Genomic DNA, 24,229 nt, shown 5'->3' with positions numbered 1-24,229 from the left:
CAAATAAAGATGATTCTGATTCTGCATACGAACAGTATATTCTTTTAAGGATTTTATTCTTATATACGATACGATACAATATAAAGTGTATATCACTGCATCGTTCCAGATGATACAGGTCATTTTTGTCCAGTGATGATCCCTCACTGGAGATATATAGATATATAGATATAGATATAGATAGCAGTATATAGACTGTGGTTTTGAAAAGGTTTAAAAAACCAACCACAGAGGGATGAGTATCCTTCAAAATGAATCATATCCAAGCACTTTTATCAATGAGACCTGTACTCTTATTTCTAGCTGTCGCACTCACTATGACCTCATTATGCTTAAATGGAAATGCTTGAATGATTATTTAACTGCGTCTGAAACCCTCTATCTGACATTTGAATCAGAAGAGCATTATGCAGCGATTGACCTGCTGTGTGAAGGTGAGAAACTATTTGTTCTCTTTTTTCATCCTTTGTACAAACTCTTTCTCGTATATTTCGTACGTACAACTGAGCCGAACACCTTTGGAAGCCTTTGAGGAAAGACTGCGTGCTCCGTTAAACTCATTTGTATTATTCATTGTGCAAAAAAAACAACTACTAAAACATGTGAGAGATGAAGGAGGCAGTGTGATGCAGCCAGGAGGAGACTATGACAGCAGTCTTTTTGACCTGCCTTTAAGTGTGGCAATTTTGGAACTGCAACACTTTTGCCTTTGGACATGGAGGGACAACCTGTGAAATTATCCAGAAAGACCATCAAATGTTCCTAGAAGTATTAGCTGCTGGACTCTTAGAGGCTGGAGTTCCTAAAAGCTGCTGTGTGGCAACCAATTTTCAGTTTTACAGGCTAAAAACTATAATCATGGACGGTGTTCACCCACTAAATTGGCTTCAGTTTTGCGTGGGGAGAGGAGGCAGCCTGAAGAAGAAACTAGAAGTCTTGTAACATCAATATTAGAAAGCGGTTCCTGCTGTATTGTATGCATAGTATAAACTGTATAGCTGGTGGAAAACATGTCGCGCTGAAACAAAAGGCTTGTGCAGATGGACTGGGGTGAGAAAGACTGAGAGACAGTTGTAATTGTATACTTGGTAAAGCGCTGCAGGGCACAGCCTCAATTGAACACAGGAACTAAGACGTCACCACTTACGGAAAACAGCGCCAACATGTACATGTGTTTGGGATCAGGACATCAAGAGAGAGACAGGGAGGAATGGAGGGACCTTCCACAGAGAAAGGCGTGGTGCCACCAACATGCGGATGTGGCCCCCCGAAAAAACCCCAAACAGAGAAACTATATTTCCCTTCCTTTCTGCCTGTGCCAGTGGTCGACTGGCGGCAGCGGTTCACCACAGCATCCAGATGAATGCAGAAGTCTGTGAACACTGGACATGTTGTTTTCTGGGAGGCTAATAGGATGCAGGGACGACCGTGGAGCTGGTAACCCTTCTCCAACCTCAAGCTGTCTTCACGCGATGCTTCGACTCGCCTAATTGAGACCCAGGAGGCCTTTATTCTCTCTCTCCAGCTCTCACTATAACTCACTCTGTTCTTCTCTTTTTGCCTCTATCTCTTCATCCTCCTCACCTTCTTGCTGTGTCTATCTGTTCCTCTCACTGACTCTCCCTCTCCTCTGTCGTATTTTCCTACCTTTCTGCCGAATCACTCACTCTCTCCTTCTTTCGGCTGGCAGTTTACTTACAAATGGATTGAATTTGGTGTATTCACAAGGGAAGATAAACTGTGACATGGTGCTGAGATGTGGAAATGTGGAAAATAAAGCTAGGTGACAAACACGCCGCTGCTTTTGGCTTTAAATGCGGAGTGTATGCAATTGGTCAAAAATGTCATGTCTAATTTTTTCCCCACCATTCCTTCTGCTGTTGAACCCACTTCAACATAGTACAGGTTTGAACCTCAAATGCCCTGAGCCGGTTTCTTGATCAGATCACTATATTGTAGTGGTTCCTAAACGTATATTATTACTTAATACATTTCTGCTACATAAATGATGTTTCATTTTTTGACTTTTCTCAAAATTTCTTTGTGAAACATTGGATATCTTCAGTTCTCTAGGCCTTAAAAAATCCTTTATATCGAGCAGTCTGATACGGAAAAAACACTTTTTAGTTGAATTGATCATAACTTATGCATACAACCAAGTCCATGACCTGTGACAAGCAGTTGCAGGCAGACATTGCTTCTTTTTAAAGGACATGTGTGTAGGATTTAGGGGTATCTAAGTTGTGTAGTTGCAGATTACAACCCCCTCGCCTCACCCTCCCATTCTAAGCGTGTAGGAGAAACTATAGTGGTGAAAAACGCAAAAGGCCCAATCTAGAGCCAGCATTTGGTTTGTCTATTCTGGGCTACTGTAGAAACTCCATAAAATAATGGTAATAACATAATAAAAACCTGATTCTTACGTGTTTTCAGATGATTATACACTAATGAAAACATACCTATGAATATCATATTCCCTTTCTGCCAACAGATCCTCCTAAATGTTACACACTGGACCTTTGAGGCATCACAAGCCAGAAAGATTGTCTCACCTAAGTATCATAAGCTGCATTTGAAACCATTGCAATGTAGAGGTGAATAAAATAACCATTATTTTATCGCTTTAACTGTGAGAACAAGAGATTTGTGTCGTGCTGTTTTTTTGTGGCTCTTCACATCTCACTTTTTTCTGAATAAATTTTTCTCTTGCTGTGTGTGTGTGGTTTCTGTCTTTCTCTCAGCATATCTGTATCTTTCTTTTCTTATTCATCCCTTTGCAATTCAATTCAATTTGATTTAATGGAATGAGTGATGAAATAACATGATCAAAAACAATGCAGATGTATTTTTCAGGGCACATTTATCAACATTTCTCTCTGCTGTCAAGTCACTGAGCAGTATTGGGCTCATTTGTGAACTGGGGCAATAAAAAAGCCATTTAATCCCATGGAAGTCAGTTTCATTGTTTTTTGTGACTGCGGTCAGTTGTTGGTGACACTGAATGATGGGACCATTGGCTGAATTAACACACTGATGTGGCAACCCTGTACTGGCAGATTTATATTTTGTAAAACCTCCAGTTTAAAGTTACTGCAGTTTAGAGAAGAGAGAAAGAGAGGATGACGGGTAGAGAAAGTGAAAAAAATTAGAAAATATAACAGATAAAGACAGAAAATACATTAAATATAGAGTATATCAGAGGAGGAGAAGAGAGGAACAAATAAAAGATTAAAGAGTAAAACATAGAAGCAGATTGTGGTGGACATCCTCACCTGGTATGATTTCCATTATGGGGTTGAGCGTTGTGGCGACTCCTGCAAGAAACAGATGGGACAATCAGAGTGGGTTCAAAGGTCAGGTGGTTCTGTCCCACCCACACAGATGCCAACACATACTCAACACACCTCAGTTTATAGGAAATCAATACCAAGCTTTTGTGTCGGGTTGCACTGCAATTCAGGAGATGGTACGATTAAAAAAATACAAAAGGATGCAGGTTGTAACTTCACTTTGGGTGGTGCTACATAAATAAAATCTTAAATACAGACACGGAGGAGGGAAATAAATAAAAGGAACTGGAGGTTTACCTGTCCCTGTGTCATAGTCATCGGGTGCTTCGGTCTCACCGCCACAGTCCTGTTGTCCTTCCTCACAGTCTGTAGTTGGGGACGTGCCGGGGATGGTGATTGGCGCAGTGGTGGTCGCTCCGAACGTGGTCATGGGAAGTGTGGAGGCGATGGGCGTGGTGGGAGGTGCTGTAGTCGTAATGTCTAAAAAAAAGAGAGATGGATAACAGTCAGATTCAAAGTCAAAGACATTTGCTAGTTGCACAGACACACACGTACATTTGATTTCTTTCAGTCAATTAAAAAGAAAGATCAACAAAGAAAGTGAAAAAACGTGGATACATTTAACAACAGTAAAGAATAAGAATAACCTGCTCACACGTTAATTTCTTATATACTGCAAGAACTTTTCCTGGAACCCGAGGAACCTCTTTACTTCCCTTTCCACAGGAGGAACCAGGATCTAAAATTAACTCGTGCCACCAAAAAAGTCCCTGCTGAGTGAGCACTATTTTCTGATGTCTAAGAACTATAACGGCAGAGTTTGCAGCGTTAAATGAGCTAACTGAGCAAAGGCAAACAAAAAAACGAAACTTAACAAAACAATCTTTAACAAAAAACTGCTATGGCAGAAAAATAACAAGAAAAGGGAACTGAGCTGCTCATCGCTGCTTTGAAAACCCAATCTTCATGATTCTTAAGTTGCGGTGGAAAAGCAAACAGGAAACCTTTAATTTAAAAATAACAAGCAGATCAGTGTTACTTTGGAGACAGGTCTTCAAGTGTTGCTCCTCATTGCAAACAAACCCCAAAGAACAAGAACAAAGAAAAAAAAAGCGTGTCAACCACAGCTGTTATCAGTAACCTGATCTTCACAGCTCCTAATATGTGGTGTAAATGCAAACAGGACTGTGCAGAAGGGACTTTTGATCCTATGTTCCTGGGGCTTTTGTTCTAAAAAGTAAATCCTTAAAGAAAGGAAGAAGATTTAGGGATCTAATGAAACTGTTAAGGGCATCTGAGCAGTGTTGAAATAAAAGGGATGTTAAATTTAGCCAAATTTTAATAACATCATAAGACCTTTGGCCTTGCATAACCTCGCAAGAGATATCAGGTTGAATACCAGATACTCTTGTTGACAATCCTGCAAAACTCAAGTGTCTCAATTTTTCTGAAGACTGAAGAGCCGACACTCTTGTTTCCCATCAAGGACCAAAGTAATACTGACAGAAGCTCTTGTATCTTGTTAAATTCTACCATACAGTCGATGTCTGGTGATGTGTTTTTATGCAAATGAAGCAAATTGAACTTGAATTAGCATATGTAGGCTATGTAAAAATCACAGATGGTGTGCATGTAATTAAACTTTGTAAGGAAACGTGTTTGCAACGCTTTGAGTGGGATGGAGGTTTGCTCTCGCAGCAGCGTGGATGTAAGGAGATGATTTAACTCGAAGCTTGAAGCAGCATCAGCAATAACAAAAAAAAAAAACCACCCTGATTAAACTGCTGAAACTGATCTGCAGGCGTATTGTGAGCTTGTTAGTTTCTCTTGTGTTGTTGTGAGCTTCAGTTGGCATCTCAATGTTTTTGTGGCAACAGGAAGAGACTTTTTGAGACGGAGTCGTTCAATCAATCCAAAAGATCTGCTACTTCACTGATCTTACATCTAGCACCTTGTATTAAAAAAAAGGCTTTAATATCAACTTTAGTACATTTTGATTATTTAATAGTCTGGAATCAGCTTGTTTAGCTGTTTAGAGCACTTGAGGTCAGAGCTTTATCATTATGTACGTTAATGAAGAGATAAACTGTCTCAGTGAGGTATGAGAGGGTTATGATTTGATAATTGTATAGTACGGGACTGCTAACGTGTATGTTTGTGTGTGTGTGCTTAAAGTGTCTATATATGCATCTGTACGACTCTTCCAGTGTACACATGTGCTTGCATAATATTTGAGTATGTACAAATGTGTGTGTATGTATGTGCTCTTCAGAGTAAAGATTAAAGTGTGTGTCGTGTCCGTGTGTGCGGGTGCAGTGGTGCGTCCGACCATCGCCCACGACTCCACCGGCCCTCGCCCCCGGCCCGCCACCACCACCCCCCACCGCCCACCGCGTAGCACGGACCGCAGGGCTCGGCGGCGCCCGACCCTCCCGACGGCCGCACCACCGGTCCGACGCCGCGGCCGACGATCCTGAACGTTATCGAGCGGAGGTCAGGACGCCGCCGAGCGCGCCGGCAGCGCGGCGCGCGCGCGCGGCCCACCACGTAGGGCGGGCCTGCCGGGGCGACCGGGTCACGCGCCCCGCACTGCCGCCGCCTAAAATCAAGTTAATTGATATCAGTTCTCTACATCTGGTCCTCCGCGTGCTTTATGGTCATCCAGTGCTGCTCTCCTCGTATGTCTCTCTCTCTCTCTCACACCAACAGCCACACACACAACACACACACACACACACACACACACACATCTCTCATCGTCTACTCTGCAATCTCTCCTGCTTTGACTGATCCATATCGTTCTCCCTACAGGGCAACCAGATACTCCAGAGAGCCTCACTCCTCCCTTCATCTGTTCCTCCCTCACCTACTGTTGGAGGTCGAGTCCCCGTATCTCTCTTTTGACACACACACACACTCACACACACCATTCAGCTCTGACCACTGCAGCGGTAGAGATAGTAGCCTGCCATGGCATGCATCAGCCTTTCATGTGCTCGCTCTCCTCACTCTCTCATTAAAGTGCAGATAAGCAGCCTGAAGTGTAAGCAGCATTTCACTGTTTAAATGGCTGATTGGTTGGCTGACTGAGGCCAACAACGCATTAATGCAAATGCATCTGAAAGTGCTGTCTGCATGTTGAACATCTGACTTTTGCACCAATGTTTTACAGTGGTTTTTCCAACTATTTTAGCATCTGCATTGAAGTGCATTATTGGCCCACTGTGACTTTAGGGCAATACACACACATACAACACAAACACTAGTCCCTGGTGTGTGGACGCTCATCATAGACGTGTGGTTGTGTGGTCTTAAAAGGTGACCACTGTGCAGTAGATTTCTAAAACTGGTTCAAACATAAGATACAGTTATTAGTATATAATTACCTGAATATAGGAATCATTGTGTTTCATTACCTTAGAATGAGATTATTTTATCTACAGACGCTGCCGGTCACCATGTTGAACCACCATGTTTCTACAGTAGCCCAGAACGGAAAAACCAAACACTTGCTGTTTGTTTTCTGCAAGTTTCGCAGCCACTGTAGTTTCTCCTTCGTGCTTAAAAGGGGAGGGTGAGGTGAGGAAGTTGCAACTACACTGCTAGATGCCACTAAATCCTACACACTGGTCCTTTAAGTTTGAAGAATGCGGTTTCAGGTGTTAATATGAAGTTAAATACTCTAAAATGATCATTCCTAATTTAAGTTTGTCCATATTAGTGTGAAGATGACTGATTGAAAAAACCCATAAGCAGCTGCAGTCAGAGCTATCTTAAGGAAAGCATCACTTCCTGTAACCCAGCTGCTTTTCTGTATGTTATTTGTTACAGTCTGTGAAAGCTGAGCTGAGCACTTATTCTCGACCAGGAACAACTCTGCCAAAGCCAGAAACCACAGGAGTGTTCTGCTTTAATATCAACCTCCATGTAATATCGTAATATTAAAATGTAATATGATGAGACAAATTGCCTTGGGGTTGACAGTTTATACTAGCCCTTCTTGTTATTGTTTGGCAATAAATAATGGTTTTAGAGTAGGCCTGTGTATTCCCTTTAAGTTCAATTGTTAGATATTACTATTATAATAGATAAGTTAAAGATCAAGAAATGTTCATGTAAACACTAAATGATGGATATTACAAGAATCCTGGACTATATTATGATAAAAATACACTTCGTTTTTAATGTAGCTAACCTAACCTGTTGTATTTGAAAGAAAAATGTTGGTTCAAGTTCTTTTTAACCACATTTCATATGAAGTCAACGCAGACACTCACCATCCAGTTCACAGCCCAACAGCTCCAGTCGGAGGCCCAGGCCCTCGTTGGTGGCTCTCTCTGGGTAGATCCTGATGAAGCGGGTCAGGAGGGAACCCACCGATCTCAGCTCTGGGGTGTCGTGGTTCTGATTCCCGGCGAATATCTGATGCAGAAGACAAGAGAGACATATCAGAGCCTGGTGGTACTTTACATGAGTAAAGAGACACATTTCTTACAGACTCTTTAACATTAAATTAACTGTATAATTAGTTTTTTTTTAAGGAAGAGTAATGAGAGACTGTTGACTGAAGCTGGCAGACTCTCTGATCCAATTTCTAGCTGCAAATAGTCATTTGAGTTGATTTTATGTAGCCCAGAGTATCTGTGTTTACAGATCAGTAAAGCATTACAGTGTAATGTTAGGCTATTTTGCATTGAACATAAAGAAACTGCAGCTAAGAATGATTTTCTTTTTCTGAATAAATCACAGTGTCATTATGTAAATGACAGAAAGAAATGGGCAAATCTGACTGCTCTCTTCCTGCTTGGAAAACCCCGAGCACTAATTGCGCTCTGAAGCCCATCCTCGGTGCTGAGCGGGAATAAAACACACAATAACGTATACTGTTCTGATGTAAATCTGTTTCTGATCCGGCGTCGGACAGTTTGATAAGAAGTTAAAACCGAATGAAGAGAGGAAACAAAAGCAAACACCGGGAAATCACAACCAGAGGCCATCCTTTCATATGTCCGACATGGAAACAGCACAGATGAAAATGGTTTCCGTCACACTGGGAGTCAAGTGGTCGGACACCGAACACCAAAAGCACTCCTGCCTGTCTGAACCGCTGAGGCTTCCTTTTGCCTGATTTATCCCAGGCTGCAGTGTGGCATTTTGGGCGTAGCTAGGATGTGACCGTGTGTGCAAAAGGGAACAAAAAAATACCAAATTGGAATTGCAGTGGTGCATGCTAAACAGAATGCTAACTCTTTAGCTTCTTCTTTTGTTTGTTTTTGACATTAAATGAAAAAAAAAAAAGCATGAGATTACTTTTCCTGTTTACAATAAAAATAAACAGGATTGAAAAATACAATCAGATTAATGCTATATGCTAACTCTCATTTTTTATGTTGTGTGTGTACTGTCTTTTCTAATGCCCCTTTGATGAAGTTACATTTTTTGTTTTATTCAATTTTTATGGTTTATTTTTTAACATCTGCTGTGTTTTCTCAGCACCTTCATCTTTAGCTTCCACGTTTCGTTAGCAACACACGTCACCAAATTTTAAGCTTGCTGATTGGATTGTTTCCTGCTGAAAAGCACCTTGGGAGTCGTAGTTACCGGCTTCCTCAAAGTTTCAAAGTCCACAAGTTGTACCTTCGACTCTTTATCAAAGAGAGATAGTTTCTAACACGATTCTTAATATTTTGTAATGATGATTTAGCTCGAGGAGTTTCATGCTGATCAAAGCTGAAGAAGAACTCCAACTGTGAGATGTAATATTATCTATGGGAAAAATTCATGAGACTTTTACTTCTGGAGCCAGGGATGCCTTAAATAACTTTATAATAAATGAATAATAATGCATTAATATTTACTTGGGTTTAAATTGAGCTTTTCTTTTAAGGAAACTTTTTTCTTAAAGTTTGTGCCAAATTACATAGCTATTTCTGCGAAACTTACCTGTAAAGTGTAATTACCACATTGTTAACACATTGTTATTTTCGTTTCTGTGTCTCTGTGTGGGACGTGTACCAACACCACACCCATAAACTGATCCATTTTAAGCAACAGTAACTTTAAGTACACACGATTTTGTTATTTTTCAGTGTTAATGCACTTTATACACCAAAACATGTTTATTCACGTATAGTTGTCAGGCCTACTGATGTGGGATGAATCATAAAATCAATAATTATAATAAAATTAAATAGAGTTCAGCTCCAGAATGAACCTGAATACATCAGGTTGAGTTAACAACACTTAGAATTTGCTCTTATTCTAAATGTAACTCCCTATATGTTTCTCAACATACTGTGTAGCACATAATCATGTGTAAAACACGTCTAAATTGGTGTTTCTGCTTATTTAAGTCTCCAACTCTGTGCACTTCTGTTTATGCATGAGCATACAGTACACATACATGAGCATACAGTGTATACAGTGTGTGAGCCGAGGCATGTTTAAATGCATGTACCAGCCAGGGACCTTCCTGAGCCTTCCTGCCTAGTCTTTTGAAGAGGCTTTATAAAAAGACACAGGAAACAGAGCAGAGAGGTGGAGTGAAGGGACAGAGGAGCATGTAGATCTCCGTCTGCAGTAAATCAGCAGGAGTCTGATGGCTAACCTCGTCCTCCGCCCTGCCATCTGGAACACATAGAGGAGGAAGTCGCACCAACAGGGCCAGCCGAGGAGAGGAAGTGGGGTCTTGAAAGCAATGACATGAATTTCCTCTTGAGGATCAGAATCAAAGTCGCTCCAATCGCCAAGAAGGGTTAGAGGACCAAGACTGGTGGGATCTCATATTTACTACTGGTAATCTGAATCTGTGATATTTTTTTTATCTTGTCTCTATGTTTGGTACTAAGCACTCCATGAAACCATATAAGTTCATTTAACTCAAAACATTGTTGAAACTGATTACATCAAACATTTAAAGTAAAACCAACTCAATTTTGTTAAAAAAGTAGCAGTAAAAGTGATACTGACTTAATTTGGTCATTTTTATTAACAAAATACATAGTAAAAAGTACAAAATCAGGAATATTTCTGTAACTTCTGTCACTTAAAAAATACTAGTAAAAGCTGCTTCATCAAGAATCTTTTTTAACTTAACAGAATTTAGTTTGTTTTACTTTAAAATTTCAATGTAATCTTTTGTGACTGCAGTGTCTTCTTTACATTTTCTGGTAAAGGTGCAGGTGGCGCTCTTGTCCTCATTTGTTCAGCCATTGTGGCCATTATACAACTCATTTCAACCACACAATTGTTCCTCTGTTTATTCAAACCAGATGGTTCTGTGAGATATGTACGTAGTGGAAATGGTTTCAGATGATTGATTCTACAGTAAAGCTAAAAAAGAACGACATTTATCAGTTTACAAAGTGACATTAATGGCCAACTGACTGATATATTCACAGTAATTTACAACAGCGTAGGCTTTGTTTCAGTGGGGGAGTAGAATGAATCAAGAAGGGTTTTTGTGAACATAATTATAATGACGGTCTAACAAAAAAACAGAAAGATGCAAATTGTTACATTATGAATGCACCGCTTAAAATCAAGTTTAGCTTTTCTTCATACAGACGTGATACCTGAAATAATGTTGTGTATTTCTGTCTTTACTACAGAGTGCCTTTGATATTGAATGAAGAACACAAAGAGGAGGTGGCAGCTGGCAGGATGCTGGCAAATTGCTCCTTGAGCTCTTAAAGCATAATTGTTGTGAACACACAGCAATAATTGAAGGTGACTCAGATGAATATATTAATGTTTTTTATCAGCTCCTCCATTTTCTTATCATGTTGGATACATGCAGTTGGAAAGATTTTAGTGAGTAAATCCAATAAATTCAATTAATTCAGGTTCAGAACTGTGATTTTACATATTGTTTTGGTATTTTTGGGGGTGTTGTTATTAAGGCTAAATATTGAATATAGAAAAGTAATGTAATAGTAATTAATGTCTTAACACTTCTTAAACCTTATATTTCATTTTCTAGTCTGTATTTCTTATCTGTAATGTTATTTGCTCCTACAACAACCCATTTACATTTGAAAGCTTAATCATTCCTTGTGTCAAGGTTTTGTTGAGCACGTCAGACAAAAGCATCCAACAAACAGCTCAGTCAGAGCTCATATGAATAGTAGTCTATAATTTGGGTACTAAAACATTTCATTCCAGGAGCGGCGCTATGCGGCCAGTCGAACGTCTGTCTGATGGCCTCCAGGAATTACAGATTACAGTAAGGGGAGGTTTATTTCATGTCAACAACCTTTTATTTGTCTCCTGTATAATTTACTTCCTGTTCATCTGTGTTGGCCTGCATCAACATACTGTCACTGAACGAGGCAGACAGCATGGATACACTATGATGCAGAAGGGAAGAGAGGACAAGCCAAAAGTGTATGAAAAAAGGTTTCACATCTTACAAGCTTTTTAGTTAAATTCTCATTTGCTTAATAATTATACAGCACAATTTCAGATAAATACAACTATTTTTGACAACCAATCTAAAATTGCTATATAAACATCTACTGTTTTAAATACACAAACTCAAAGACTGACAAACTGATTGCTGATACAACTTTCAGATCAGCACAGTCACATGAGTCAAAACTGAGTCAGCAGCAGATCTAAAAAGGCAAGCTTTCTCTTGACCTGGGGTCAGAAACTACTAGATACATCCCTAACAGATAGACACATCTCTTAGGGATGAGGATTCAAAGGTGGGATTAGTCACTCTGGAGAAAGATGTTGACTGATCCAACCGTTAGTTCTGTGATTCTGTATAATTTTAATAGCAATGTGCGTGGAACCACGTGTGTCAAACGCAGGTTGAATGCACATTATGTATGCATGTGTTGAACCAACCTTGGGCTTGGTGGTGTTGTCCTCCTTGACAATGGTCCAGTCCTCTCCGTCTAGGCTGTGGCCCACCCTAAACCTCTTCATAAAGACATTCCTGTCGCGGTGTTTCCCTCCCTGGATGACCACGCCGCTCACCATCTTGTCCTGGCCCAGATCCACCTGCCAGGGACGACGAGAAAGGGACAATGGTTGATTTGACTTTACAGACAAACGATGATAGCAGACTTCACTGATTGATAGACAGACTATTCATAAGTGATTATTTTTTGGTTCAATAAACTGTCTCTTGCAGTAGAAATGAAACAAAACCCCATTACACCATACAAAAATACAAGGTATGAAGAGGATCTTGTTATTCAGTAATAATCCATCAGTAAACGTTCAATGTTCAGTATAAAACCCACCTGTAGCCACTCATTTCTGAAGGGCTGCTTGGTTTGCTGCCCGGTCCAGCCCGATCTCCCGGTCAATAAGCGGGCGTTTTCAGCCACCCAGCCCCGGTCAGCAAATGATGAGGCGCTGATCTGAGCGTCTGAGATCTGACCTGAGACCATCCCCAGCATCCCTGAACATGGGTAGTCTGTGCAGAGAGAGAGAAAGAGGGAACTGTTGGATAAGAAACTTTTGAAAGGCATGGAGTATGATAAGAAAGGCTACTGTCATCCTTATCTTGTCACTGCTTTAGTCAGCGGTTTTAGTTAATGCCCTCTGGGCGCAGCTACAGTGTTAAAACTGAAGAGTAAAAACACCAAAGACTCATTTATCATCTCTGGGAGGAGTTTCTTTGAGCTGAACGTGGAATGATGTAGCTTTTTGTGTGTATAAGCATGTATTGTTGTTTTGAGTGAATTACTTTATTGTTGGCCACTTCAACTATTAATACAGATACAGCCACTAGCACTGGTATGATTCTCCATACTCCAAAATGGACGTGACCATGGAGAGCAAACATGCATGACTGTATCTGTGCTTTAGTATTACTACTTCTCCTACTCATCGTTGCTGGAAAAGTCTGTCCTTGTCCCTTTTTCCTGGGATTTACATGTGTACACTGGTGTTTATGGCAGGAAAGGGGTTTAACCTTGTATTCTTATCTGTTCTATCCACTAAAAAGTTATCAAATGTATCTTAAATGTTATTAACGATGATTTAATATGCTATAAATTATCCCAGCTATTCAAATTTATCCAAAAACCATGAATGTCATGCATTTAGCATTCAGCATGACATCTTTTTAGAGACTGACTTTCTCTCAGCACCCCTAACTCTGACCGACTACCTACTGCTACTACTCTTTCGAAGGCCAACAAGAACACTGTGTCAAAATACTTCTTAGTGGGTGTCCAGAACGAAAAAAACAGCCAATCAAAACTAATTCAAAGGGCTGCGTTGCTTCAGGTGCCGGTGAGACGATGAAATACGATCCAGTAAGTCTAGTTTGAGTAGCAGATCCATCAGTTTGAAGGATTATCAAAAGCCAGAACACTGCACAGCGGTTTATCGTATTCAGAGGAGGGACGCTGGGAAGTTATCACGAGGGAAACACTAGAAAAACACTGTTAGTGTTACAAAGCAATCTAACAAAGCAATCTACCAGGAATGTGTGCTTGATTGGGCAAAACAGCACCGTGCTGGATGACGTGTTGCACTGAAAGTTGAGCCAAGCTGAACTTTTCTCTCAGACTCTGGCAAGAAAAGTTGACCCTGGAGCAACTTCCAGGCTCAAGTCAAGCCAAGTAATTATTTATATGACCATAATCAAAAAGGGCTTTACTATCTGTACAACATACAATACCGTCTATTCCTCGACCTCAGATTCACATGAGGAAAAACTCCCCTGATAAGAAAGGAGGAAAACCTTGTATTTTATCTTCTGTACCTACGGTAAAGCCTTCACATAAACTCAGCCATTGGGGCATTTTACAACTAGTGCTATTAAAACAAAAGGATATACTATACGACAATGCGGATTTTGTACTTTTTTGCATGTGCGTCTGAGAATTGCATGAGTACACGTTGTCAGAAGCCTCGAAGCAGCTGGTAGCAGAGTCCTTGGCAAATGTTGGAGGTTCAAAGTCTTGTCTCATGGGCACTTGACACTGACAGACTCGCCTGGTGAAAGGGATGATACATGTGGCCTTCAGGCTACAAGACAATCTGTTGAACAACCAGGCCAGTCTGCTTTCCCCAGTGTTGTTCAAGTACTAGGAAATGTACTGGGAAAATGACTGGATAATTGAGAGGCTTTAGCTGTGCGTTTAGTTTTCTCGGAATAAGAAAACTTAATGAAACTCTAAAATATGTGGACACAATGGTCTGGTCACTGCGAGCCAAGTTAAATCCATTATCCACAACAGGCTAGATCTAATATCCGGGCTCAAACAGTCGCGGTCTCAGTGTGATATTTGTATTTGACAAATGCTTCCAGAGTTATATCTGCCGCTTAACAACAGCTCCTGAGGATGTAAATTTCTCCATTATGTGAATTTACAGCTACTCAGCGCTCTTTATGGAAGCCCCCCACAGTACTGTCTGTGTGTGTTCATGTGTGTTTCTGCGTTTATGAGTACCAAATGTCCTTCCAGGGATAAAAAAATGGGTTACATGGGCAAAAGTGAGCTTGTCTTTCATGTATTAGATCACTTCTTTAAATTGTATGTTTTGGATTAGGAGTTTGGTTAAGGAAATTGGAATAAATTCAGGTCAAGATGAGGGTTAAGTTTAAGTTCTGTTTCACATTCAGCACTTGCACACCAAACACACACTTTCCCAGCTGTGTCATTATATCTCCTGAATCACCTGTCTAGCACTCTAGAGCCTGTTCTCCTATGAGTAAGAGCCTAATATCTACTTTATGGAGCTCTCCTACTGAGAGTTGCTTGTAGCACATCAAGGACTAAGGTTTATATAATGTTAGAGGATGAGTAATGAGGCAGCATGATTTTCCTCTGCTCCTCTGTAATGAATAACGGTGTCCTTCTGTGGGAGTTTGCGCTTGCCTTGGAAGCGGTGATTATTTTAAATCAACAGAGAGCAGCAGGAGATTCTCATCAGGCAGCCAAAAAGATGTTCGTTTAATTCACGATGTGCAAAAGTGAGAAAATGTTACAAAAGGGAGTACGGTCCGAAAAGGACTGCCGGCCGGGGCCAAAGGCAGGTAAAACTGTCACTCAATTCATCTCATGAGAGGTGTTTGCGTTACTTTATTTATGTATTCCCTTCGTAAGGATACATTTAATGTTTGTAAAAATGCATCTAAAGTCTCTAAAAGAACATTTATCTTTGTAAAATGTTACGAAAGCCTATTTTGCATTTGTGAAAGTAAGTTTTACAACGTAGGCTTAGAGTTTGCAAATGTATTAAAAAACATTGGATATGTGTGTATTCAAGGATGTGCTGGAGTTATTGAAGAACATAAAACAATGGATCATGAGTTCAAAGCTGGGAGTGAAGCCTCATATCATGTACAGTATGAGTTTATGCACTGTAAGAGTTGGCTAACGTTACCTGATGTTCTGCAGCCGTAGATCTCAAAGCGCATACAGATGCCTTGCTCCCAGGATATGGGGCGGATGCGGATGTAGCGAGCCAGAGTCTGTTTGGGGAGGAAGGCATGAACCTCGTCTGTCGGGTTGTGGTTCCCCTGAAAGATCTGATGATAAGAAAATATAGGGGAAAAAATGGCAATTAATGCTTCTGTTACCCATACTTTTTGTTACAAATATTATCAGTACTACTACTACTACTAAAGCTTTACTAACTTACTACTGTTGCTATACAGGTATTGAGTACCACCACCAGTACTACTCAGTACAACTGTAATACTACTGCGTCTACTGCTGCTATTGAAACTATTACTATTATTACTGCTACTACAACAATCACCACCTAAGCCTCTACTACTTGCAATGCTACTGAAATGGTAGCTGCACTGCTGGAGCTGTTGCTACAACAACTACATCTACAACTACTACTACTACTACTGATGCTGTGTCACCTGCTGTGGCTACTACTGTCTCCATTATTACTACTACACTACCACTTATACTGCAACTACTGCGATTGTTAGTATTCCAAGTACTACTTCTGCTGCAATGACTAATACTACTGTCTTAGAAATGCTTTTTGTGAGCTTGCACATGACAGCAGTGTGTCTAAATACTGTATTGATGCACATAAAAGCCTCAGCTGCAGTGTTGTTTGAAGCAGCATGTGGTTATAAAGACTTGTAATCACTGACCTTTCAGGCTATTTTCTGTATGACAGTAGCCCACATTATATTCCTCTGGCTCAAATCTACTATATGCTTTTATTCAAATTGCCTGAAAATACTGCATGAATAGCTAATGTTGTGTAATAATCAGCTGACTGTAAATGTCCTACAATAAACTTCTGCTATCCCTCTAGGCATTGGGACATGTATACAAATAGTTACCTCCAAAGAAAAAAAGTGTGTGTCTGATATGTTATATGTAAAAAGTATAATTTCCACATCACACACAGTCATAATCTATGATTCTGCTAAATGTGTTCCTTTCTAAAGTTTTCCTGCATTCAAACATCCAACTGTAAGAACAAGAAGAAAAACTGATTTATGAATGGAGGAGGACTTTAAGTAGAATCTGGTTTGACTTGTTTTGACATATATTGAGGCTGTTCATCATGAAGCATTCGAGACAAATTTAGCGTAGTGGAAATCTCTTCAGGCTCAATTTAACTTTAGTTGAGACTTTGACGTGATGTACAACGTCTGTCAATATGTTCAAGCATCAATTTATCTCTGCACCGTCGCTAAGACAACTTCCAGACCAGTGTTCCTCCGAAGAAATGGATTCTGATTTTGATGAGAGAAGTGGGATGTAAAGCAGACTTTCAGCGCACTCATTTCAGTCAAGGCCCAGATTAGGGATGCTGCCAAAGGCTGTCAGACTTGGAAACCATTGATTCAGCCACCCACATTTCTGTCCCCATTGATTAGAATGCAGTGTCCTTCATTACTCATCAATATTAGATAGCTATGGGTTGTTACAAAATCAGTGACTCATCATTACCTTCTGCTTTGAGCCCTCCTTCACAGTGAGCCAGTCCTCTCCGGTGGAGCTCAGGTCCACTTTGTACGAGCGAACATAGTAGTGCTTCTTGGTCTCTTTTGAGATCGCTCCCTGCGTCCCGATGGCCGTGACAAATCGGAGAAATCCCAAATCCACCTGGAAACACAAAATATGAGGACAGGTCAATGATAGGATTAGAGGCGAGGAACATCCGCAGAAGCTACTGGGTGCTCGAAATTAGGATTTGATTTAGACATATATCCACATATTAATTCATCTGTAACACCTGAACATGTTGTGAATAAAGAAATGTAGTTAACAGAGAACAGAGAAGTCTGAACAGTTAAACAGCTAAAAGTGATCATTAAAATGATTGAAAATGGATACCTTAAAACTACTGAATAAACACTTCAAATCATTACCTAAAAAATTCTTCACACTGGTCCTTTAATTTTAGCTATTTCCACACAGCTACAAATTAATGACCACAGTGTGAAGAATTTAGTGGCATCTAGTGGTGAAGTTGCAGATTGCAACCAACTGAATACCACTCTCCTTCCAAGTGTGCAGAAGACGGTGGTGGTGGCTGCAAAAGGACTAATCTAGAGGCAGTATTTGGTTTATCTGTTCTGGAGAAACATGGTGGTTCAAAATGGCGTCACATAAGTGGACCCGCTCCCACTGTAGATTAAAATGGCTCATTCTAGGTGACTCTTACTCTAGGTGATTAAACACTAATGAAAACATAGCTATGCATATTATATTCCATTTCTGCCTATAGATCCTCCTTAATGTTACACACGGGACCTTTAATTTAAAAATGGTAATTAGCTGTTTTGGATAAATGGTTGAAATAAAAACCAGCTTCTGACTCTCTTAGCAAACTTTACTTTTATATAATTAGTGTTGAATAAAAAGCGGTGTTGAAGCGGTACTTGAGTTCATCTGACAGGACTGCAGGGGTACATCAGACTGAAAAAGGTTCGGCCCAGAGGTTAAAGAAGTGGATTTGTGATGGAAAATCTAGATGGAGACAGCAAATAAGAAAGACTTTCCCCTCTTACAAAAAGTACTGTCAAAAAGCACTTAAGAAAGGAAATGAAAGCCTGAGGATGCAGAAGTTTTGAGCCTGATTTAACCCCAGACAAACATAATGTTTTGTTTGTTCTGGGCAGGTCTTAAAGTGTCAAAGTGTGTAACTGCATTAAAAAGAAGGACATTTTTTGAAAGCATCTTTCTTTGGAGTTACTTCTTGAACCGTACAAACAAAATATAATTTAAAGTTAAATGGATTACCAACTCTACTAGATCAAGAGCCAAAGCAATACAAAGTATGTTGCAAATACACCACTGCCTTGTACCATGTTTCACTTGATGTGGGAAACAAGAGGCTCAGATCTCATTAATTATACTGTGATCCGTCCATAAGTAGACAGTGAAAAATCAGAGCAGGACGCTGGAGAGATTGTCAGCCCCGTTTGTTAAGACAACCGCCTCTCTACAGCATAACGAAGACCTTCACGGAAACATTATGCAGTCAGTATACTCCTCTACTAAACTGCTGACAAGCGTTGTGAGTCATGAGTACCCTCCCTAATCATTCTCTCTTCAAATACCCACTTAAACCTGGTGAGACGAGGTGCTGACAGCTTAAAATCCTCTCGATCATTTTAGTTTCCATTGTGGCAACGATGACCGACTCTGAAATGTTCTTTGATTTAAAATGTACACTTCAGATAATTATATACGAGACTGCTTTACATAAACTTAGGTTATTCCCTTGGTGCTACTTATTGATTTTGATTTGATACAGTTAGGTGCGATACTGTGTTTTCACATTGTCAACAAAACAATCTTTTTCTAGGCACGACATGTGATTTAGGTGTTAAATACACAGAGGTCTGAGCCTCCGTGTCCTGATGAGTGTCTTTTTTGAGATGCTGAGAAGTGTGTGTAATGTCAAACTCATTTAAAGCATACCAGACAGTGTGTGTGAGTGAGTGTGTGGGAACCAGCTCCGCATCAATTTAACGGTTGTCCACCCGCATCACTAATGACTACTGTGTGGCCTGTGCTGTGTGTGTGTTTGTAACCCACTGGAGGTTGAGAGGTTATGTTAGACCAACAGCAGATATTATGAGAGAATCTGTGAATAAATAATGTTAAACAACTTGACTAAAACAAAGCTCGGGTTTATGCTCCCAAACTTGGAAAAAGTGAGTTAATTCTCAGAATTTTAAGAAATCTAGTTTTGCCAAGAATTAAAAGAGAAGATTTATCGTTTTAATCTTGGTGCATTCAAACAGAGGTCCAGGTTGGCCTAGCTTAGCACAAAGACTGCAAGCAGGGGGAAACTCCTAGCCTAGACTTGTTTTACTGTAACACACATAAACAGTTTTATGTGGAACCTTTATCCTTATAAACCCCTGTGATATTTGGATGTAATAGTGGCTGCCTCGCTAACTTAATAAAACATTATTAAAAAATACACTTTGGTGTTGTGAGAAATGTTTTTGTAATGCGGTTTCTTTATGCCCTAGGTCTAACAGGTCCTAAATCTCTGCTGACAAACAGAGAAGAAACAGTTATCACCCCCTCATCTGGCTCTAGGTAGGATAACAAACAAGCTAAATGTCAGAGATTAGGGTCAAGATGTCAGGGTTAAACCCAAACAAACTCTTAGCCAGCAGGCGAGTTAATGTTGACACAAAAGTATTAATGACTTGGGCCTAATTATTTAGCTAATAATACTATAAAACTATGGTCAAAACACAAATATAGAAAAATGATGAATTCTCAGGCTAGAAAAACATATAAATGAACAGAACAAACTATGTTAAAGACAGTCTGTGTACATATGCACATTAACTGGTACAAAATCAGTACAGCATACAGGTACAGGGTTTAAGATTATAGATTATCTATCTATTATCTTATTTCAGAATGAAGCTCCTGAACTGCATGCAATGTTAGAGAGTATCCTCACTAAATCTTCACCTGCCGTCCTGATGTTTTCTGACAAATATCAAGTTTTTAATTCTTAAAATCTCTACAGACCATGACAGCACTCTGCTAAAGCATGGGAATTAGCTGTCACAGCTTGAAATAGCCAACATTTCTCTGGTGCCTGAGGGGAATTTCCCAGTTTGATTGTATGACTAGACTGGCTAAACATATTGTCTTGTGTCTGATTGAGTTAGAATACCCAGTATAGTAAACACACTCACTAACAGAGACCCCCCCCCCACCCTCACAAGACATCCTGACAATAAATTCCACCTGTTTGGAAGCGTTTTAATTTTGGTTTTAGTTTTAAACTGACAAAACGGTGTAACTTGATGTTTTTTAACCAAGTGTGATTATCTTTATTTCACAAGCAGTTTCCCTTGTTCGAAGCGATAAAATAAGTAACTCCAAGTTAAATTACAGTGACATTATCTCATCTCGTGGCTATACTTTTTCCCACTTTTCTCATGAAATTATGATCTAAGGGCTAAATAACATATAAAAAAAAAAGATGGCCGAGGCATTTTATCTCACTGCAGCAAAGAAGTGTCCAGAAACAAGGCTGTTCAAAGTGTTTGGAAAAAATAAAGATAGAAAAAAAGATTAATAAAAAAGATAGTTATCATCAAAGAGAGCAGTAGCGATAATAAAAAGCCTTACAGTGGTCTTTCAGTGATTCACATGGGTATACTGTCTTAATGTAAAATTAAGAACTTGTCCGTTTATAGCTATCACATCAAGTTCCTGCAAACTGCATTAAAGCCTAAAGTGCAGTCGATTTGTTTTCAGAACTTTATATTAAATGAGGTGACACTCCATTTGACTTCCATTTCATTCCAATTCAGCTAAACTAAATTGCTTGTTTGTTGAGTTTGGAAATTGTCAGTTGCATACCAAAATACACAGCGCTTCAGCATGTGGGATGGCTGCAATATATGGTGTGTAATTATATTACCATAGAGACGTTGCCGCTGTGATACCGTACATGGGAAGGGACCAGAGGCCATTATTTAACTTCTCCCACTGATGCTTTTTGAGGAGAAGGGAAGAAAATAGCTTATAGTGGGTCTGTGTGGGCTCGGAGACTGACGGGGAGACCCCTGGGAAATGATTTTCTGTGGGATTGCTCGCTAACGTTCCCAGCTGCCTTCAGTTTTAAATTCCCATGAGATCCCCTGAACACAACACATACTGTATGTAACAAAGAAACTGTGTATGGCAAGTTCTGCTGTGAAAGCAAATAAACAAGCTAGATCATTTCTGTTGTAAATTACAGCCTCAAGAGTTGGGTTAAGAAATCAAGTAAAGTGGTTTTCAATCATTTTAGCTTGTTTAGGTTGCTTAAAATGTCTACTTATGACTCCCTGTCTCAGAGTTGTGAGCAGTTCAACCAAAGAGTGATTTATTTAAAGGCTTTTTGAGAGGCCTTAAGAGGTGACAGCATCCAGTATTTCATGAGAAATAAGTATTTTTGTGTAACAGCAATATTTTTCTTTCTTTCTTATCCTTATCCTTTGAATCATCTTATGACCCCTTAGATTTACCTTTGTCATCCCAACACTGATATATGTATAAGTCCCGAAGAATCAAAGTGCAAAGCCTTCTTTATATATATATATATATATATATATTCAGTGATCATACAGGGAGACATATTTCTCTATTATAGAACAGACACATTTCAACAGTTGACTCAATAGATCTGAATATAATGCAGTCATGAGAAGTAAGAAAAGTCCTGGAATCCACTGGCGGAGGCAATCTAAAGCTGAACTGATTAGCCGAGTAATCAATTAATTGAGCGTCAGAAAATTAATTTGGGTTGTTTTTTGATGAAGTCCCTTTTCAAGTAAAAATGCAGCTAATTGCAGCTTGTCACTTGTGAGAAGTTTTGCGACAGTAACGACTAATCGAGAAAGCAGCTGTAATTTAAAATGACAATGAACACTGAAAACTGAAGCTGACTGGATATTTAGTGTTTTTCAATTATATAACGACTAACTTCAGTATCAGCCCAGCTTCAACTGGGCTTGAGGGATTGCGGATTTAAATTCTGATTCAGAAAATTTAAAAAATAACACAAAAGGTTACCTCACATTTAAAAAACATCTTCAAGATGGCTTAAAAAGCGACTTTCCCCCCTCATCTGTTACAATTGTGCAGATAAATCTAAATGCATAATGCAGTTGGACTGACATACGTTTTTCACAGTAACGTTTAATTTTGACAAATGTACACATATTCAGGCGTTCAGACAACGGTCAACATGACAGTTTTAAAATAAAAAAATAAAAAAAAGTTTTGATAAAATGGAGTTGAAACAGAAAAACTGGAAAATCCTCCGCCCTTACAGTAAGCCACTGGCCAGCCGCTACAGTCGTTACATGTTTTCTGTAGCGGCCGGTCAAAGCTCCATTCTCCAGACTTCCTCCATCAAATGACTAAGTCTAATTACTCTTCCATCTTCTAATTACTCAACGCTTGGCAGTGCCTACATTTATGCCACAGAAAATAGTCACACTTAAAGCTTTTTAATGAAGGGAACAAAATGCAGGAAGGGGACATAATTCAGTCAAGTGTGGCTAAATGAGATTGAACAAAAAAACACTGCTACTTCCTGCCAAAAACAGGATACTGCTTTAGCGGTGATAGTAAAAGAAAGGAGCCTCAATTACTCACTCCTCATCTGAGGTTTTAGTGTTTACTTAAGAAAGTGGCGTACTCTGGGGATGCAGAGGACTGAATGGGGAGAGAAAAGGTTTTCACTACATGCACACGTTTTTCATTACTAATAAAATGCTCTAGTGCTCGTAGAAGAAAATTAGCTGATGAAATTTGTGTTTACAAGATTATAATGCCATTAATTCAACACAACGTGTTCATGTTGCAGATTTCTTGTTGGGAAGAGGGGGTTATTTTGTTTGCTTCTGTCCTAACTGATAAGTAAAGACGGACATATCCATCCTGCCGGCATCATTTTCAGCTGAGCGCGAAATCTGCAGCGAGGAGCTAATAACATTTTTCACATCGATAAAGGAAATGTGTTGATTTAAGTTGAGATGTATCATTTCTGTAAGCTGATGTCCGACAGCCTCAAATTCTCTGCTGCTATATTTTTAATGGATGTAGCTAGGTAGCTAACTACAGTAAATATTTAGGAAGAAGAAATCCCCATTCCTAATTCCACATACTATAAGTTATGTTGTATCTGATCGGTGACTTTTAAACCTAAAAACTTTGAACCTTACGTTTAAAACTCATTGCTGAATTTCCATTAGTAATAAGAAAAAAGGATTTCTTTTTCAGAAATACTTTCTTTATTGCAGTTTTCATCCAAAAAATGTAACACACTAATTTCTGTCTAACTGGTGTGTTGCATCTCCGCGTCTCCTAAAATGACATGAATACACAGCTAATTAGAGAGCTAAAAGGTGCAAAAACCCTGGCATGGTCCTATAAATTGTAGTGGAAAAATCACTTAGTCATATTTTTGTTTGGAACTTTTACTAATTTATGTATCTGCTGAATAACTTTTATAACCAGTGGGCCCTTAAAACCTCATTACAGAACTTCAAAATGACTCTGGCATTGATGAAAAAGAAAGAATTTAGTTCTTTTAGTGGCCTCGAGGTTTCTATCCAAAATGAACATCAGACTAATTAGATCTACTTGGTTTTGGGGCTTTATATTCTTTGATGAATGACATAACTCTTGTTTCATCACTTTTTGTCTCTCCCCATTCATTGCTGGAGAAAGTTAGATTTATGATTAACACAACGGCAAAGACGCTTGACTTCTTTCACCACAACTACCGTTGTGCTTAAATAAAACCCAAACATGAACTCATGTGTACGTCTCCATGTTAATAAGTATGATTTGTGTTGAGGTTTCTCTCGATTATTGATATTTATGGAAGTTCACTGTTGCATTCCTTCAGAGGTCTGCTGTGGATAGCGAGATCCTTTAATGCTCTCTGGAGGATCTTTTGTCTTTCAGTTAACCCCCCCACCCTCCCCGCCGCTGCGCCGGCTT

At 39.5% G+C, this 24,229-nt stretch overlaps 1 protein-coding gene across 1 annotated transcript in view; it reads right to left on the bottom strand.

The window, feature by feature from the left end:
* The window catches only part of LOC118334221 (neuropilin-1a-like), a 76,762-nt gene that overhangs the window by 5,882 nt on the left and 46,651 nt on the right, over positions 1 to 24,229 (bottom strand). Inside the window, exons 7-13 of the mRNA XM_035670058.1 lie at positions 17,192 to 17,347; positions 15,648 to 15,792; positions 12,545 to 12,720; positions 12,144 to 12,299; positions 7,568 to 7,712; positions 3,588 to 3,770; positions 3,273 to 3,314 (exon numbers count right to left, since the gene is read on the bottom strand). Coding sequence (XP_035525951.1) covers positions 3,273 to 3,314; positions 3,588 to 3,770; positions 7,568 to 7,712; positions 12,144 to 12,299; positions 12,545 to 12,720; positions 15,648 to 15,792; positions 17,192 to 17,347 — 1,003 coding nt within the window. The remainder of the gene's footprint in view (positions 1 to 3,272; positions 3,315 to 3,587; positions 3,771 to 7,567; positions 7,713 to 12,143; positions 12,300 to 12,544; positions 12,721 to 15,647; positions 15,793 to 17,191; positions 17,348 to 24,229) is intronic.

The sequence above is a fragment of the Morone saxatilis genome, unplaced genomic scaffold, assembly GCF_004916995.1.
Source record: "Morone saxatilis isolate NCDOM2014 unplaced genomic scaffold, NCSU_SB_2.0 Contig23, whole genome shotgun sequence".
NCBI lineage: Eukaryota > Metazoa > Chordata > Actinopteri > Moronidae > Morone > Morone saxatilis.
Note: the sequence above shows the minus strand (reverse complement) of the source record. Positions and strands in the feature narration are given on the sequence as shown.